This window comes from Poromitra crassiceps (assembly GCF_964638095.1).
Source record: "Poromitra crassiceps genome assembly, chromosome: 18".
NCBI lineage: Eukaryota > Metazoa > Chordata > Actinopteri > Beryciformes > Melamphaidae > Poromitra > Poromitra crassiceps.
In genome coordinates this window covers 3820237-3840010 of record NC_139636.1, presented here as the reverse complement: position 1 = coordinate 3840010, position 19774 = coordinate 3820237, and the positions used below count along the sequence as shown (strand labels likewise).

The 19774-nt window shown below is 45.0% G+C and overlaps 1 protein-coding gene across 1 annotated transcript in view; it reads right to left on the bottom strand.

Annotated features, from left to right (window-relative positions):
• met (MET proto-oncogene, receptor tyrosine kinase) overlaps positions 1-19386 on the bottom strand; it is a 104864-nt gene extending 85478 nt beyond the window's left edge. The window contains exons 1-2 of the mRNA XM_083655141.1: positions 19194-19386; positions 14695-15898 (exon numbers count right to left, since the gene is read on the bottom strand). Coding sequence (XP_083511267.1) covers positions 14695-15897 — 1203 coding nt within the window. The 5' untranslated portion in view covers position 15898; positions 19194-19386. The remainder of the gene's footprint in view (positions 1-14694; positions 15899-19193) is intronic.
• Between the last annotated feature and the right edge of the window lie 388 nt (positions 19387-19774).

The window sequence follows — 19774 nt, the reverse complement described above, 5'->3', positions numbered from 1 at the left end:
AGGGTGATCTTTTAACTCTTCAACAAGGAGTTGTCTCCTCCCTAGTGCATGACTTCCACAGTACCATAATGTCCTTTAACTTCCACAGTACCATAATGTCCTTTAACTTCCACAGTACCATAATGTCCTTTAACTTCCACAGTACCATAATGTCCTTTAACTTCCACAGTACCATAATGTCCCTTTAGCTTCCACAGCACCATAATGTCCCTTTAACTTCCACAGCACCATAATGTCCCTTTAACTTCCACAGCACCATAATGTCCTTTAACTTCCACAGTACCATAATGTCCCTTTAACTTCCACAGTACCATAATGTCCTTTAACTTCCACAGTACCATAATGTCCTTTAACTTCCACAGTACCATAATGTCCCTTTAACTTCCACAGTACCATAATGTCCCTTTAGCTTCCACAGTACCATAATGTATCTTTAACTTCCACAGTAACTTCCACAGTACCATAATGTCCCTTTAACTTCCACAGTACCATAATGTCCCTTTAACTTCCACAGTAACTTCCACAGTACCATAATGTCCCTTTAACTTCCACAGTACCATAATGTCCTTTAACTTCCACAGTACCATAATGTCCCTTTAGCTTCCACAGTACCATAATGTCCCTTTAACTTCCACAGTACCATAATGTCCTTTAACTTCCACAGTACCATAATGTCCCTTTAGCTTCCACAGTACCATAATGTCCTTTAACTTCCACAGTACCATAATGTCCCTTTAACTTCCACAGTACCATAATGTCCCTTTAACTTCCACAGTACCATAATGTCCCTTTAGCTTCCACAGTACCATAATGTATCTTTAACTTCCACAGTAACTTCCACAGTACCATAATGTCCCTTTAACTTCCACAGTACCATAATGTCCCTTTAACTTCCACAGTAACTTCCACAGTACCATAATGTCCCTTTAACTTCCACAGTACCATAATGTCCCTTTAGCTTCCACAGTACCATAATGTCCCTTTAACTTCCACAGTAACTTCCACAGTACCATAATGTCCCTTTAACTTCCACAGTACCATAATGTCCCTTTAACTTCCACAGTACCATAATGTCCTTTAACTTCCACAGTACCATAATGTCATTTAACTTCCACAGTACCATAATGTCCCTTTAGCTTCCACAGTACCATAATGTCCCTTTAACTTCCACAGTACCATAATGTCCCTTTAACTTCCACAGTACCATAATGTCCCTTTAACTTCCACAGTACCATAATGTCCATTTAACTTCCACAGTACCATAATGTCCCTTTAACTTCCACAGTACCATAATGTCCCTTTAACTTCCACAGTACCATAATGTCCTTTAACTTCCACAGTACCATCATGTCCCTTTAACTTCCACAGTACCATAATGTCCTTTAGCTTCCACAGTACCATAATGTCCCTTTAACTTCTACACAGTACCATAATGTCCCTTTAACTTCCACAGTACCATAATGCCCCTTTAACTTCCACAGTACCATAATGTCCTTTAACTTCCACAGTACCATAATGTCCTTTAACTTCTACACAGTACCATAATGTCCCTTTAACTTCCACAGTACCATAATGTCCCTTTAACTTCCACAGTACCATAATGTCCTTTAACTTCCACAGTACCATAATGTCCTTTAACTTCCACAGTACCATAATGTCCTTTAACTTCCACAGTACCATAATGTCCCTTTAACTTCCACAGTACCATAATGTCCTTTAACTTCCACAGTACCATAATGTCCTTTAACTTCCGCAGTACCATAATGTCCTTTAACTTCCACAGTACCATAATGTCCCTTTAACTTCCACAGTACCATATTGTCCCTTTAACTTCCACAGTACCATAATGTCCTTTAACTTCCACAGTACCATAATGTCCTTTAACTTCCACAGTACCATAATGTCCCTTTAACTTCCACAGTACCATAATGTCCCTTTAACTTCCACAGTACCATAATGTCCCTTTAACTTCCACAGTACCATAATGTCCCTTTAACTTCCACAGTACCATAATGTCCCTTTAACTTCCACAGTACCATAATGTCCCTTTAGCTTCCACAGTACCATAATGTCCCTTTAACTTCCACAGTACCATAATGTCCCTTTAACTTCCACAGTACCATAATGTATCTTTAACTTCCACAGTACCATAATGTCCCTTTAACTTCCACAGTACCATAATGTCCTTTAACTTCCACAGTACCATAATGTCCTTTAACTTCCACAGTATCATAATGTCCCTTTAGCTTCCACAGTACCATAATGTCCTTTAACTTCCACAGTATCATAATGTCCTTTAACTTCCACAGTACCATAATGTCCCTTTAACTTCCACAGTACTATAATGTCCTTTAACTTCCACAGTACCATAATGTCCCTTTAACTTCCACAGTACCATAATGTCCCTTTAACTTCCACAGTACCATAATGTATCTTTAACTTCCACAGTACCATAATGTCCCTTTAACTTCCACAGTACCATAATGTCCCTTTAACTTCCACAGTACCATAATGTCCTTTAACTTCCACAGTACCATAATGTCCCTTTAACTTCCACAGTACCATAATGTCCCTTTAACTTCCACAGTACCATAATGTATCTTTAACTTCCACAGTACCATAATGTCCTTTAACTTCCACAGTACCATAATGTCCCTTTAACTTCCACAGTACCATAATGTCCTTTAACTTCCACAGTACCATAATGTCCCTTTAACTTCCACAGTACCATAATGTCCTTTAACTTCCACAGTACCATAATGTCCCTTTAACTTCCACAGTACCATAATGTCCTTTAACTTCCACAGTACCATAATGTCCCTTTAACTTCCACAGTACCATAATGTCCTTTAACTTCCACAGTACCATAATGTCCCTTTAACTTCCACAGTACCATAATGTCCCTTTAACTTCCACAGTACCATAATGTCCTTTAACTTCCACAGTACCATAATGTCCCTTTAACTTCCACAGTACCATAATGTCCTTTAACTTCCACAGTACCATAATGTCCCTTTAACTTCCACAGTACCATAATGTCCCTTTAACTTCCACAGTACCATAATGTATCTTTAACTTCCACAGTACCATAATGTCCTTTAACTTCCACAGTACCATAATGTCCCTTTAACTTCCACAGTACCATAATGTCCTTTAACTTCCACAGTACCATAATGTCCCTTTAACTTCCACAGTACCATAATGTCCCTTTAACTTCCACAGTACCATGAGTTATGGACAAACTTATCCATCGTGGCCTAAATTCACCAGTATTTGGCTGATGGTGGCCGGTGCTAATTTCCCACCCAGGTTATTGGAAGACAGCTTGCAAGCAGCGACGGTTTGCAGTTTGCACATTTACTACTCTGACTTTATCTGGGGAGCAAAAGATAAGATGTGCATACAAACTCCATGCATGAGGACATACACACTTCCAGCTTTTTCAGTACGAGAAACTGAACCCCTTGGCTAATGATTAACTCGCTGAATGCAAAAATAAACAATGACATTTGGTGAATGTGAAATCATGTTGAAAATCCCCAGGAAATGCCTGCAGACATGAACAGGTCAAAAGTGACCTATAATACTGCTGAGGTGGACAGTTGCTCTTTATGTAACAAAAATCAGTATCTTACTAAAGAATTATGAAATTAGCTGAATGGTAGCCAAAGATGGATCAAGATGAATCATTCCAGTGTGGTGGATATATATCAGCGTGTGGTTTGGCATGGCTGGGCATTGCACCATGGCTGGGCATTGCTTCGGGCAATGTTTCAAAGATAAACTGTTCCATGAAAGAGTATGACGCTGGCTAAAGTTCTTGTTCTCCAGGCTTTACTGATGTGGGCAGGGAGGTGGAGGTGGGTAGACTCTCCTCACGCAGAGGGACCTGCCTGGACAGGGCCGCCTGGTGACACACCACCCCACCTGCGGCGGGGGGGGGGGGGGGGGGGGGGGGGGGGGGGGCAGAGGGACACACAGCTGCTGGGTCTCACCAAACATTGATTTTGAATTGAAGCTACCCTTAGCCAGTATTTTGTGGTGATGTTCCCTTTATAAAGTGTATCTTTAGTTTATCTTTATCTTTGTGTTTCTGTGTATTCACAGCTTTTACAGATTATATGTGGTCAGTGGTCACGGAAGAATCATCAGATATCCTCCATCATACTGGACGGTATCTGATATTTAACAAAAGGCCCAAATCAGCTCGATCTATTGACAACCCATCTTACTGGTCTGACCCTTGTGTGTGTGTGTGTGTGTGTGTGTGTGTGTGTGTGTGTGTGTGTGTGTGTGTGTGTGCGTGTTTGTATAGCATGCATTTGTGAGATGGATGCGTCTTATTGGAACATCTAATCTCACTAATCTCTTTCTTTATGCACTCCTGCTTATCAAAACGTAGGCTTATGAGGGGTGAAGAGGGAAGGACAGGACAGGGCAAGCTCTTCCTTCGTATTTTCATTCTTTAGTTGATTCGCCTCCCTGCTGTGAACACTGCTGGGCTCTGCACCAGCTTAGCCATGGCACCAACAGGCTCGGGCACGCAAACTGTGACACCCATGCTACAACCTACTCAACCATCTGCAGCAGTGGTGCTCTATGTTACCTACTCAACCATCTGCAGCAGTGGTGCACTAGGGCTGTGAATCTTCACTGGCCTCACGATTCGATTCGATTACGATTCAGAGGGCTACGATTCGATTCGATTACGATCATCGATGCCTCTCGATGCATCTTAAATCGATGCATCACTTTTTTCCGCAATACATGATTTATTTTTTCTCACTTTCTTTTTTCTCACTGTGTGGCTACTTTTAAAATAAAAGTGCATTTGGAATTGCATTGTATTATGATCCATAATTAAAATAAACAACTGCATGCACTTCCATTATATTTTATTTGATTATAAAAATAAAAATAAATTGTGAATCGATGCAGAATCGTGCACGTCCGCATCGCGATGCATCTTATAATCGATTATTTTTGACACCCCTATGGTGCACTATGTTACAACCTACTCAACCATCTGCAGCAGTGGTGCACTATGTTACAACCTACTCAACCATCTGCAGCAGTGGTGCACTATGTTACAACCTACTCAACAATCTGCAGCAGTGGTGCACTATGTTACAACCTACTCACCCATCTGCAGCAGTGGTGCACTATGTTACAACCTACTCAACCATCTGCAGCAGTGGTGCACTATGTTACAACCTACTCAACCATCTGCAGCAGTGGTGCTCTATGTTACAACCTACTCAACCATCTGCAGCAGTGGTGCACTATGTTACAACCTACTCAACCATCTGCAGCAGTGGTGCACTATGTTACAACCTACTCAACCATCTGCAGCAGTGGTGCACTATGTTACAACCTACTCACCCATCTGCAGCAGTGGTGCACTATGTTACAACCTACTCACCCATCTGCAGCAGTGGTGCACTATGTTACAACCTACTCAACCATCTGCAGCAGTGGTGCTCTATGTTACAACCTACTCAACCATCTGCAGCAGTGGTGCTCTATGTTACAACCTACTCAACCATCTGCAGCAGTGGTGCTCTATGTTACAACCTACTCAACCATCTGCAGCAGTGGTGCTCTATGTTACAACCTACTCAACCATCTGCAGCAGTGGTGCTCTATGTTACAACCTACTCAACCATCTGCAGCAGTGGTGCACTATGTTACAACCTACTCAACCATCTGCAGCAGTGGTGCTCTATGTTACAACCTACTCAACCATCTGCATCAGTGGTGCACTATGTTACAACCTACTCAACCATCAACTGTGGTGTTGACCTACACTGAATGGGCAAAATATCAAAGCCATTTAATTATTGATGTCTTGGTGATGATGATCCATGAAATAAAACGTTGACAGCTCACAAGGCCACAGACTGAGCGCATGTTCACACCATACGCCAATCCCACGCTGAAGCCACGCAGTTTCATTTCGGCGTCCTTGTTAACAGGCGAGTCCGTTCACACCAGCCGCACGCCACGCCACGCTAAGGCCACGCTGAATGGATAGATTCAGCTTCTGCTCTATCTTCTAAGCGTGCAGCGCGCAGGAGCCGACGTGCCAGGCATGAAGTCAATGTAAGTTGTGAGGGGGGAGGGGCCTAGAGTCAGGCGCTGAGGAAAAGAGTGTTTCTGGTGTGACCGGTTTAGCGTCTAGCGTGGCACTCAGCTTCAGCATGACTTTAGCGTGGCTTTGGCGCATTGTGTGAACAAAGCGTCAGAATGGACCAGGGCAGGATACCAAAGGTAGCATTAAGATGGACACCAAGCTGGAAGATGAAAGCCTGGACGGCCAACGAATACCTGGCATATAACAGTTGAATACCTGGCGTATAACAGTTGAATACCTGGCGTATAACAGTTGAAGTCGAGCTGAGAGAAATTCGTTGGATCGTCTCAGCTCAGAAAGTAAGAAGTTGGAGGAGGACTTTTAAGCTTTGAGACAGATGTGGATTGTGCAAAACAGGCTACAACAACCCAACATGGAATATGTCCCTAATATGTTGTACATTCAGTATAGGTGGTGTAGATTCTACAGTTACATTCTACAGTGTAAAGTTGCTCAGCATAGGGGCATCAGATGAATGCCTAAAATGTAAAGTGAAAGGTCTATGCAGAATTCAAAAATAAACTAAATTACCATGCTGGTGTGTTAGCTAGGCAACAAAGCAAAAAACAACAGCAGCTGTTTGTTTAGGTGAACTGAGCTGAGTACAGACTATGGGACCAAAAGGGGCCAGACAAGACTTTCCTGTGTTTCTCTTTGTGTTTGACCACACCGCAACGATGTTTGTCAGGTGTCTCTCTTTTGATAGCCTTACTGACCTCCGTGATGCCACCAACTGTTGTTGCTGGAGGATTTGTGACAATTGCAAAGTCTACAGTACAGCATATTGACTTTATAGATTAAAATGACATACTGTAAGCCATCATTAACTGCCTGTTGCTGCAGAAGTTTATGTGCATGCAGTGCTGTATATCTTGTCATTAAATCTCCACAATGTCTTTATTGTGCAGGTGAGGAGCGACAATAGGCCCTTTATGGTTTCAACCTCTGCTGCAGACTCACATCTCCTGTGCATTCTCTCTCTCACACTGTTATTACCTCCGCTCTGCCAAGGAGGCTGTGTTTTCAGTCTGTCTGTCTGTCCAGCTGTCTGTCTGTCTGTCTGCCTGTCTGTCTAGCTGTCTGTCTGTCTGTCTGCCTGTCTAGCTGTCTGTCTGTCTAGCTATCTATCTGTCTAGCTGTCTGCCTGTCTAGCTGTCTGCCTGTCTGTCTAGCTGTATGTCTGTCTAGCTGTCTGCCTGTCTGTCTAGCTGTATGTCTGTCTAGCTGTCTGCCTGTCTGTCTAGCTGTATGTCTGTCTAGCTGTCTGCCTGTCTGTTTGTAGGATTATGACAAAACTACTGGGCTGATTTTCATGAAACTTGGTGGAACAGTGTAGCATGGGCCAAGGAAGAACCCATTCCATTTTGGAGCGTATCCGATCCGACGCGCAAAATTTGCATATCATAGTGGACTTTTGGCCTTGGCAGAGGTCTGCCCTTCTAGTTTCATGTAAAATATCTGATGAGCAAATCAAATGTAATGTAATCTAATTTATTTACTGATGAACTGACGGCAAAGCCCAAGATATATCTTACATGCTGGGAAGGCACACAACTTCATCCTTCTTCTATTTCATAATCAGAAATTATTACGGATTCTTTAACAGTGTAACATAAAATCAATGTGCTGCTGCGGCCGCCTGTTTGGTGTCTTTTTTCAAGCCAGTGTTTAAAGCCTGTTCATTAAAACAAGGGGGCTAATTAAAATGACTGTCGGTCAAAAGCGTCGCCCCTTTTGGAATTATATTACACTATACACACTATAATCAATCAGGCCAATCAGGCCTCAGATTCAATTTAAAAGCAATCAGCATTTGGTGGGTTTTTCGCGAATCAATGGTAATCCAATGATAATTTTGCCCTCAAATGTGGCTGTTCTTTATTTGTAGTCCCAGATGCTCCTCCTCCCTCCATATGGGACTGATGGTCCTCCTCCCTCCATATGGGACTGATGGTCCTCCTCCCTCCATATGGGACTGATGGTCCTCCTCCCTCCATATGGGACTGATGCTCCTCCTCCCTCCATATGGGACTGATGGTCCTCCTCCCTCCATATGGGACTGATGCTCCTCCTCCCTCCATATGGGACTGATGGTCCTCCTCCCTCCATATGGGACTGGCATTCCTCTGCACACTGCATTACCCAGCCTCCTCTGCACACTGCATTACCCAGCCTCCTCTGCACACTGCATTACCCAGCCTCCTCTGCACACTACATTACCCAGCTGAATGGCCACAATGTCTTTTTCAACTCATATCGTCAGGCAACAGCACATTCTGTGGCGCTCAGATCGATAGTTTAAAGAGCCTTTTTGACGTTTGTCTGTACAATTTCTACAGGCAACAGAGGTGGAGAGAGAGAGTATTAAAATACTTTACTCAAGTAAAAGTTTTGTGAATCCACTTACACGTCAAGTCAGTAAGTGTAGACCTATGTCCTACAGTATCTGCTTAGAAAATCACTAATCACTTTAAACTAGCTCTACGTCTAAAAATAGTAGCCAAGTAAAAGTAGCATTACTGAAAATCTACTGAAGCACAATAACTAAAGCGGAGGCAACAAGTTACTTTCCACGTCTGATGATGACGAGTAATGGTAACTACTTGAGTATTGACAGACAGAATTAGGCCTGCAGAAGCGAAAAAGCCAGCAGATTTTCTCCGTCACACAGACAGATGCAGAGAGAGAGCCACTCATCATGACATCATCTATCATATCTCGCTGACTAAACTGGACTTAAGAGGCACGTCTGAGCTGACAACCAGCACTTAAAACTTCAAACATGCCCTTGCACAGAGCTTTCAACATCATCCAAATTCCTATTGGGAAGCTTTCCACCCGAAATATAGCGTTTGCCGGAGCAAATGACCAAAATAACTTCATGCGTGCTTGAGAATGTCTCTCTCTCTCTCTCTCTCTCTCTCTCTTTGTCCAGCGTTTACAACTTTTATGGATTTACGGCCTTACTTATCTCTCTCGTAATTCACGATAAGAGGGAGCCTACCTGCCATATGCCACTGAGTATGAGTAGTAAATCTATTAGGCAGTGCTATGATTAGATCCTTCACCTCCAGGCTGGAGCACGGGGAGCAGGGCTCAGAGGGGCAGTTAGCTGGCCAGCGTTACGGCTTCTTGCTGCTTCTCCTGACATCTGGAGACAGGAGGATGTGACTATAAGCCTCAGTGAACGTCGGTAATAAAAGAAAAAGTCCAAAACAGTTCCGCAGTTGCATTGAGATAAAAGGTCTTTTGGCTGCAGCAATTCAACACTTGGCATGTGTCTGTGTCGGCATGTTTTGGAGACACACCGCGCGCGGAGATGGAAATATTTCGAACCGGCACATTTTTTGTATCATTTGTCTCTGCTCAGTGCAGGTGAGAAAAAAAAAATCTAGTGCTTGTTGTGAGAAAGGGCCGTCACTGATTGAACTGTCATGTAGCTAAAGTGACTACACGGCTGCAAAGGAGCGAAGTACTTTAAAATCCAAACTTTTAAAGTTTGCAAACATGCCAAGTTTCAGGCCCGCCAACAGGGGGTACCAACCCGGGTCAGTTGTCCCTGCCCTCTTATTGTCCATAAAGTTCAGGAATCTTTTGTGAAAATTATATATTTATGAAAACTTTATAGATGGTATTTATGAGTTACATAAAAGCGAAATATTGTTTTACTTTCACAATTTTCCTCGACAGATGGATGTAAAAAAAATACTTTCACGTAATATATATGTGTGTGTATGTGTGTGTGTGTGTGTGTGTGTGTGTGTGTGTGTGTGTGTGTGTGTGTGTGTGTCTGTGTGAGTGTGTGTGGGGGGGGTTTGTTGTTCATTTTGCGACCCCGGGACTTTTATTTTGACAACGTAGTCCTCTGTACTGGGAGACTCCACTAATTAATAATAATAAATGATAGAGGAGGGTCGGGTATGGGATGACTCTGTCCTGGGCCCGGGCAGGGTATGAGATGACTCTGTCCTGGGCCCGGGCAGGATATGGGATGACTCTGTCCTGGGCCCGGGCAGGGTATGAGATGACTCTGTCCTGGGCCCGGGCGGTCCTGCTCACTTTGCATGCAGACTGAGTGAGAGGATGATTGAACAGCAGTGATAATTACACAGTGCGGAGACGGAGAGACACTGCTGTACCTCCAGCAGCACTGAGCTCATGCTTTATGTGGAGGGGGTAATCAAATGAGTCAAGGGGAAAGAATGTCTGATCATGGAATAGTGCGCTCTCACTTGTGAGTGATCACAACAACAACTTTGATGCCTCCAGTCACTGTCAATGACTGTAGAGGTTGGAGGTGCTATTCCCTGTGTCAATGGGTGGAGCAAGGCATTGATGGGTTTATCAGGAGTTGGTTTGCAGCACTTGGTACAGAACAACTTTTGACGAGATGGGGGAGTCGTGGTCCTACACCTGTCCTCCTGAACAACGAATTGAAAATAAATCAAAATCGGAACATGAACTTCTGCAATTTCCAAATCACAGAGGCTGCAATTAATTGTTTAAGAGGGCGGTATCCAAAATTGATTTTCTGAACCAGGTGTTTTAGAGGTGCAGGTGAACTTTGGTCCATGAATCAAGTATAAATCTCATCATACTCAAACTCAATAAATCCTGCACACTGATATTTATTTATTTGTTTGTTTGCTTAATTAAACAAAATCACTTTTCTTTAATCGTATAATAATAAGATAATTGCAATTTTGCAGTAGCGTAGGTGTAGAATATGTGCAGGCAATTGAAAATAGAACATGGTCACAGTCAGATTGCTAATCCCCATCTCTCTGCATTTTTAAACATGAATGTCTGTTATGCCCACTTGGTTAGAAACATGCTTCCACAAGCTTTTCTACCAGGGTCTCTGTACGACTTCAGACTTGTAATGCACGCACGGTGCACAAGTTCAACCTGGTACCCACACTTTGTTTGCAACAGCATAAGTCCATTCATGCACGGTCCAAATCATCATTCATCATTCATGCATGGTCCAAATCATAAATCCCGGGTTTTGGGTCCAAATCATAAATCCTGGGTTTTGGGTCCAAATCATAAATCCTGGGTTTTGGGTCCAAATCCTAAATCCTGGGTTTTGGAGTGCAGAGCTTGAGTTATCATGTTCATGTCATGATGCAAAATCCTGGCTGCAATTTCGAGCCTAAAATCCACATAAACAGCCAATTTTCACTGTTCACTGTGTTGATTGGACAGTTGTTTGTCCACTCATAGAGCTGATATGGTTCCAGGTACTGTAATTGTTCAAAACTATAATAATAATAATAATAATAATAATAATAATAATAATAATAATAATAATAATAAAGAGGTATTCACAATTTGTTGTGAACCAAATGTTGTTTCAATCCCCCCGTAGGCCTATACAGCAGCAAAAACAGTCTGTCTCCAAGAATTACCAGTTTATCGAGCACTTCTGACTTTGCACTCTCCATCTACCAATCATCAAGCGAGACGAGAGGGGTCTTCAGGGTTACGGATGAGACTTCCACTTTCCCACAGGTGGTAACAGGTGGGGGGCCATGGGGGGCCGGGCGGGTGCACCAGCACAACCGGCTGCCACAGCGGGATCATCTTCCGCCCAGCTGCTGATGTCCTGTTATCCTGGAGCCATTCATCACGGCTCGCTGAGAGGCAGATATGCACTGCCCCCAGCCCCCTACCCAGCATTCCTCACTTTCCCCTGTCTGTCTGTCTGTCTGCTCTGTCTGTAGTGTATGTCTGTCTGTCTGTCTCTCTGTATCTCTGTCTGTCTGTATGTCTGTCTGTCTGTCTGTCTGTCTGTCTGCCTGTCTGTCTGTCTGTCTGTCTGTCTGTCTGCCTGTCTGTCTCTCTCTGTCTGTCTGTCTTTGTATCTCCACTGCAGATAGCTGTCAGCACCGCACTGAGGTACCCAGCATGCACTGGGAAAGCTGCTGGTTTGACCCTGGCTCAAGAGACCATGATCACATCTTTCACCTCTCTGCCTTTAAATTCACTACAAACTGAACGTAAAAAAAAACGACGTCATCGATTCCATTCACGAGAGCATGCAGTCAAGACAAACTCGTAAAGGAGTGTGTTTACGGCTCGTTGCCAAACCAACTGTAGTAATAAATGGTAATAAATGTTGCCAGTGGGGAAGCACATGCAGTAACATCAGAGTAATGTTCAGATTACTTCATTTAATACAATAAGTTACAGCCGGCACAATAACATAACATACTTTGTGTTTGTTTTTCTGACAGATGTTGACCCCAGTGGAGCGCCGGGTGTTAAACGCCTTATGTGGAAAACACGCTACAGCGCCAAAGCCCTCGCCGAGTGCGCGAGCCTGCTGGCACAGCTGGCGTGGAGCTGCCCGAAAGTGTGACTCGACGACACAGCTGACGTGAACAGCGCAAGTATAATATAATGTCGATGGGGAGATAACAGGAGAGAGTGAAAGCTATTACCAAGTATATGCACTACATTCTCTCCTTACGCTAATTTCTAGTCATTGAAATCTTAGTGAAATCACACAATTGACTCATTTTGCTGGGGACCCCCCTGCGACCAGCTAACGTTGGAGTCTAAAGGTCTCTAGCTGCCGTCGGCAAGACTACGAGTCGAGGCTGATGTTGGAGCATGTTCCCAGCTTTACTCTTACATTACTCTGTATAAGAGGACCACCAAGGCCTGACTGCTTCTACTGTAAATATACAGGCTGACTCCAGAGGTAAGGTTAGGTAATGATGAAGTCAGAGAGCGAGCAGTGCTGTTACACGTACAGTATTGACATCCTTTGTCAGCTGGTCGGCAGTTAAATTCATGTCATTATTGATCAGGCAATTTAACCGATTGATTGGGTCACTGTTGATGGATCGGAAGACAGAGACGAGGCAGTGAAGACCTGCAGAGTAACGACCGACTCACAGCACGAGGGGGAAACTGGCTTAAGGTATACAGGAGGTAATCAAGCCAAGTCTATAAGTAAAGCAGGGGATCAAAAGAACAGGTCTGAGGTCAGGTGAATTGACTTTGGAGCCAATACGGAAATGTCAGCAATGTATGCTACAGGGCCCATTCCAAAAAGGCCCAACTCCATGCAAGTCAATGGGACCACAACCAAGTCAATGATTTTTTTTCTTCGTTCCCCCCCCCCCCCACACAGGTTAGTAGGTCAGTTAGTAGCTAAATGTAATTGTTCTAATGTGTCTCCTTGTGGCGGCTGCACTGGCTCCAAACTATTTAAACACATTCTCCAGGCTTCAGAATGGCCTTCCAGAAGCCAATGGGTGACGTTCCACTCACTACGTCCATCTTTGACAGTCTTTAGGTACACTGTCATCAGGAATCGGTCTCTTCACATAATCCTGTGAGGCAGACATTGTAAGTACGTTCACGGGAGGGCTCCGAGGTCAGAGGTCAGGGAGCAGCCAGGAGCAGCTTAGGGGTTGGGGTTCAGTGTCTTGCTCAAGGGCTCTTAGACAGAGGGGATTGAACCACCCAACCTGTCTGTGCCAGATAAAGAGCCCGGGTTTATAAACCAACCCAAATCCATACAAGATGACTGATAGAAGCTTGTTTGTATCGGTCTAACGGACCACGTCACCTAAACCTCAACGCTACTAACCGTGTTGCTGTTCTGAAACCGAAACCTCTTCTGTCCCTTGACCTGATTCTATTGTTGCACTGACTCAGCCACTCTGGATAATAGTGTGTCAGCTAAATGCTTAACATGGAAAAAATAAAATATTTATTACATCATCAATTTTGACATTTAGTTGGTACCTGGCATTGCCCTCCATGTGTAAAAATATTTTATGATGCTGACTTGACACCAAGTCAAGCCATTGCAAATGCATTGTAAAATAGAGAAAGTAGATTTTTGGACACAGAAAGTTTCTCCAGGCACTCATACAGTAAGTTATGTTTGGCATAGAAATCAATAGTACCGGTAATAAACATCACCTGTCCCCCGGGTCAGGAGGAAGGACGAGCCAGGATGGGTCAAACGCCGAGGACAAATTTCATGGTGCCTCTGAGATGTCTCTCTGTGTGTGTGTGTGTGTGTGTGTGTGTGTGTGTGTGTGTGTGTGTGTGTGTGTGTGTGTGTGTGTGTGTGTGTGTGTGCGCGTGTGTATCAATTGTGTTTGTGACAAATAAAGACTGTGTGTGTCCATCCTGCTTAATTCAATGTGAATACAATGGTAGCCATTATAGAAGTCTCTTTCAAGTATCTGTCATGCACTGGCACTGTGCCACTGCTGCCTGTTACAGTATCTCTCAAATGTAATAAGTTGTAATAAATTAGACATTATGTAATATCATAGCGTAGTAGCGCAAAAGTCACATTTCTCTAATTAATTGTAAACTAAAAAGCTGTCAAATTAAACCAAACAACACTTGTGTTTCTGCCAGCTGACAAGGCGGTGGCAACTTTTTCATCTTTCAAAGACACCCTCAGAGGTGGAGTACCCGAGCAGCAGAGGTGCATCATGGGCCATCGTATGCAGTGCATGCAACAAGCAGTGAGAGTTCTACAATGGCTGGCCCTCTGCAAAACCCATCCCCACAGCAGCGCTTACCACATTGTAGCAGGACTTCTTGTCTGAGCCGGTGAAGTGGTACGGGTCCACCGTGCTGCACATCTGCATGTACTTCTGGAACAGGCTGTTGATGTTTTTCAGCGAGATGACGCAGATGGCCGAGTTAGCCGTGGGCTCCGGGGAGTCGGGCTTGCTCTGGGCGAAGGCGGCGAACAGCACGTCGTCATCCTCGTCCACGTTCAGCAGCTTGTGGAGGACGGCGTTGTGGCCCACTTTAGCCACGTGGGCCGCCTGCAGCACGTTGAACACCTTCTGGTCGTTGTTGGCAGAGCGTCTCCGTCTCTTGTTGGTGCTGATGCACTCGAGGGGCATCTCCACGTAGCGGCGGATCTCCAGGTCCGAGGAGCACATGCGGACGATGCGGGTGTGATAGGCCTGGGAGTCCCTGCTCGCGCGCTGCACGGTGAGGAAGTAGGTGAAGGGTCCGCTGTGGAAGGAGTAGACGTAACGCAGGTAGTAGTTTCCATGCAGCGATGGGATCAGGTCCATGTACGAGCGGTTGGAGAAGAAGGTGAAGCCGTTTTGGCTGGTCTTCATCTTTCGGACGGAGATGGTGTGAGGCTTGGTGGCGCTCCTGGAGATGTTTCCCAGCCCGGGGATCTCAGAGTTCCCGACGAAAAACTGGATGACGTTGCTCTCCACGTTGAGGACCTGGGTGCCTGAGGGGCTGGTGACAAGATCGGGGTCACTGGGTTGAAACCTGTCCCTATAGTCTGAGAAGCAGTAGACCTCTTCGTCAACGGTTTTCGGGCTGCTGCCGTCATCCAGGACGTGACGGCGGCAAACGCCGTCGTCTGCCGAGCCGCAGCTGAACAACCCCTTGTCGTAAATGGTCTCCACCACCAAGGCTATGTTGTGGTTGTCCACGACCTGGGAGCGACCAGCCTGTTTCCGGCTGCAGCTCCGGCTTCCGGGCCCGGTGTGGTACTCGGACAGGACGGTGAGGTTTGGGGACAGGGCGTAGATCCAGTTGACGGCCCCCACGTATATGACCCCGTTCAGCGTCACCATGTTCTGGATGGTGGAGTTGGCAGTGAAGGTAGGGAGGTCATATGTGATGGACAGGTTGAGTCTGGAGCTCTCAGGTGATTTATCACACAGACTGCTGCTCGCCGCGGGGCACAGAGCCCAGAGCAACACCACCACAACACCGACGCCGTCCAACGAGCAGGGATTCTTCATCCTGTTCCAGAAACGAGACAGAAAGACAGGAGAAATGACTTGGTATTAAAACATTCCTGTTGGAGCACAAAGACTCAAAGCATCCATCGTGAATATCTCTGAATAGACTGGCCTCGCTGGTTTGAAGTGTGAGTGTGTGGAAAATAGGGATGTAACAAAACACGGCATCTCACCCATGTTCTTAATATGTCTTTATACATACATACACATTACGGTTAATAGATTGCTCAACAGCATTTCCCATACACCCTGGGGGTTGATGGTGACGATGGTGACCCACCATCAAGAAAGACATGTATGTTAGGGTTAATACTCCTGTCAGTGCCCCTGACCAAGGTACTGGCAAAAGAACTGGAGTTGGTCCCCGGGTCTGCACAGTGGCTGCCCACTGCTCCTAGCTCTAGGAAGGTTCCTAGTAGAGGATGGGTCAAATGCAGAGGATGAATTTCCCCAAGGGGATAAATAAAGGATAACTTAACTTAACTTATTACGTTTAGTGGTCTGTGACAACCAGAAAGTGAAGTTGTGTTGATGGGATAAACAAAGGGTGATATTTGAGTGAGAGCAGAAACACTCAGTGTGTAGCTGTGACATTTTAAACCACGGTTAATAGTGAAATGGGTTAATCACTGCATCCCTATCTCTGAATAGACTGACCTCGCTGGTTTGCAGGGTGAGTGTGAGTGTGAGTGTGAGTGTGAGTGTGAGTGTGAGTGTGAGTGTGGTTTGCAGTGTGAGTGTGAGTGTGAGTGTGAGTGTGAGTGTGAGTGTGGTTTGCAGTGTGAGTGTGAGTGTGAGTGTGAGTGTGAGTGTGGTTTGCAGTGTGAGTGTGAGTGTGAGTGTGAGTGTGAGTGTGAGTGTGAGTGTGGTTTGCAGTGTGAGTGTGAGTGTGAGTGTGAGTGTGAGTGTGAGTGTGGTTTGCAGTGTGAGTGTGAGTGTGAGTGTGAGTGTGGTTTGCAGTGTGAGTGTGAGTGTGAGTGTGAGTGTGGTTTGCAGTGTGAGTGTGAGTGTGAGTGTGAGTGTGAGTGTGAGTGTGAGTGTGAGTGTGAGTGTGAGTGTGGTTTGCAGTGTGTGAGTGTGAGTGTGAGTGTGAGTGTGAGTGTGAGTGTGAGTGTGAGTGTGAGTGTGAGTGTGAGTGTGAGTGTGGTTTGCAGTGTGAGTGTGAGTGTGAGTGTGAGTGTGAGTGTGAGTGTGAGTGTGAGTGTGAGTGTGGTTTGCAGTGTGAGTGTGAGTGTGAGTGTGAGTGTGAGTGTGAGTGTGAGTGTGGTTTGCAGTGTGAGTGTGAGTGTGAGTGTGAGTGTGAGTGTGAGTGTGAGTGTGGTTTGCAGTGTGTGAGTGTGTGGGAAAAGGAGGCATCTCTACTGAAAAGAGATCATTGGAGGCAAACAAGTGTCTCACAAGTGGAACTGTGTCGGGGGTCTAAAGCTGCAGGGTTTTACTCACTACCACAACTGAAAAGCAGGCCAGTCATTCTGATGTGACTCCACGTGCAACAAAGCTTCGATATCAATGTCCTCAGTGCTTCTTCTGATGACTCCACTGACCCTGGACCAGCCAGCAGAGAGACTCATGGGGTCTGAGGCACTGCTGCTGACCCAGCAGCACTTCTGTGGCGGGCAGCACTCTTCCCAAACGGCCACAGCGGCAAGGCAAAGCGGTGAATCACCACGAGGCCATGCAACCACCACGGGCCTAAGTTTAGACAGCGAGCCCAAGGGAGCATAGATAAACTCAATTAAAAAGAGAGAGGGGGGGGGGTGTCTCAGGGGGGGGCTATACTGCGTGTGGCCATCAGTGCAAAATGATAAATAGCCCCCAGCACCTAAATGGCAATCCACTGGGAGATGCTTTTAGGGGAGGGGGGGAGGGAGGGAAGGGAGGGAGAGAGAGAGAGAGAGAGAGAGAGAAATAGAGAGAGAGAGAGAGAGAGAGAGAGAGAGAGAGAGAGAGAGAGAGAGAGAGAGAGAGAGAGAGAGAGAGCAATTTGCCAGGGAATTTGTAAGATGATCCCTATAGGCTTCAACACGATCTCCTCTCCAAAAACAGTGCAATAACATCGGAAGTTTTGATCTCATAATAGAAGTCTACAGCGACGCACAAACTGCACATCCCCTCTGCGCACAATCTGAACGATTGACTGATGATGAATCATAATGCATATCATATATCATCCCGTCATTAACTCATTTGGGCTTTGCCATTCCACACAGGCTACAGTATTTCAAAGATGAGGAAAAAACAAGACAGGTGCGTGCCGCCAAACCCCGATCAAAAGAACTATAGCAGTCCTAAACTTTAGAGGAATATCAGGCAAATAATAGGCCTAATGCAATGCCAAGATTGTCTCTATTTCAGTTAATGCAAAATAAGAAACCGGAACTATTTTGGTCAGGAGATGATGCGAAGTTGGAATGGTTGTTCAGAGATGAAGTCTTCAGTTTGGCCAGGTTTATTGGGAGGGCTTGGAAACTCAGAATGGAGAAGCTGTTCATCTGAATATATAACTCTGTCTTGTTTATATTTGAGCGTTTTGTAGCTTGCTTGTTGATTTGTTTGTATTGTTGAACTTGAATGATTTGTGTCTTGTAAGCCCAGACGGGCTGGGCACCTTGAATATGGTGCATGACACAGAAATAAAAATCTATCTATCTATCTATCTATCTATCTATCTATCTATCTATCTATCTATCTATCTATCTGCAGAACTATATCGCTACAGGAATAGTAGGTTATTTGCAATAGCCTACTATGGCCTAGGTTAGGAGATGATAAATAACACAAAGAGCGATGATTCACTACGGACTACTAAGACACATCCCCAATTTTAACATTAAAAAATAGGCGACCATGGAATAATCGCCAGGGGATAATCAGGTGAGTTTTCGGTGTTTTCGGTGTAAAATCATAATAGGGCACCAAAACCAAGTCATTTCCACACGTCCACACCATTATCGCGCACCTGCAGGCAGCAGACACAATGCCGTGCAGGGCTGTTATTCACACAGGACAAAAGCTTCTGGGAAACAGTGAAAAGGTCCAATTTGAGAGGAAAGTGACTCATGACAAGTGGTCCCCGAAAACACATTAGGACGCTGGCGAAATGCGCGTTTGAGTTTCAAAACAACATTTCAACACATCTCTGCGATAGATAGAGGAGGAGAGGAGGGGAGTTCTAGAGAGTCAGGCAACATCTGCGTTTTTACGCATCAAAACACAAGTTTACTGCTGCGACACCGGAGTTCGGTGCAAAGTCAGCAAAGTTAGACAAAATGAGAGGAATTAAAAGCAAATCTCACCTGTTAGCGCGCAACAGTTTTGTAGGTGTCTTTGGTTCAAATCATATTCCGCCGCTCTCCGAAAGCGGGACTTCGTCAGTTCTTCATCAAGTCCAAACTCAACGCTTTGGATTTCTCTCTGCGCCGAATTCTCTCAATGACAATCCCAGAATGAGTCGTCGCCTTTTGTTCTTCCCAGTCTGGCTTTGTCTGTTTTCTAATAGTTTCACAGACTCCTCGTTGCTCTCTGCAGCAGAATGCGAACCTGTGCGGGTCACTCTGTCTGTCTGCATCCAGCCAGCACGCTGCCTGCTGCTCTCATCTCAGCTCCGCTCTCATGGTGCGTAAAGCCCCGCCTCTCCAAATGGCACCGTGACGCGGCCAGGTGGTGATTGCTCCTCTAGACTTCAGGTGAGCCCAAAAAGGTAGGAAAGAACTGTTCATTCCAAAATCGAGAAGTGGTGTTAGTGCCAATGTTGATTATCACGTGGCAAACAAACACCGATATTACCCAAAATTAATTATTGTTTATTGTTTTGTGTGTGTTGTTTTTTGTTTGTTTTGTTTTTTTTGTGTTTGTTTTGTTTTTTGTTTTAACTGAG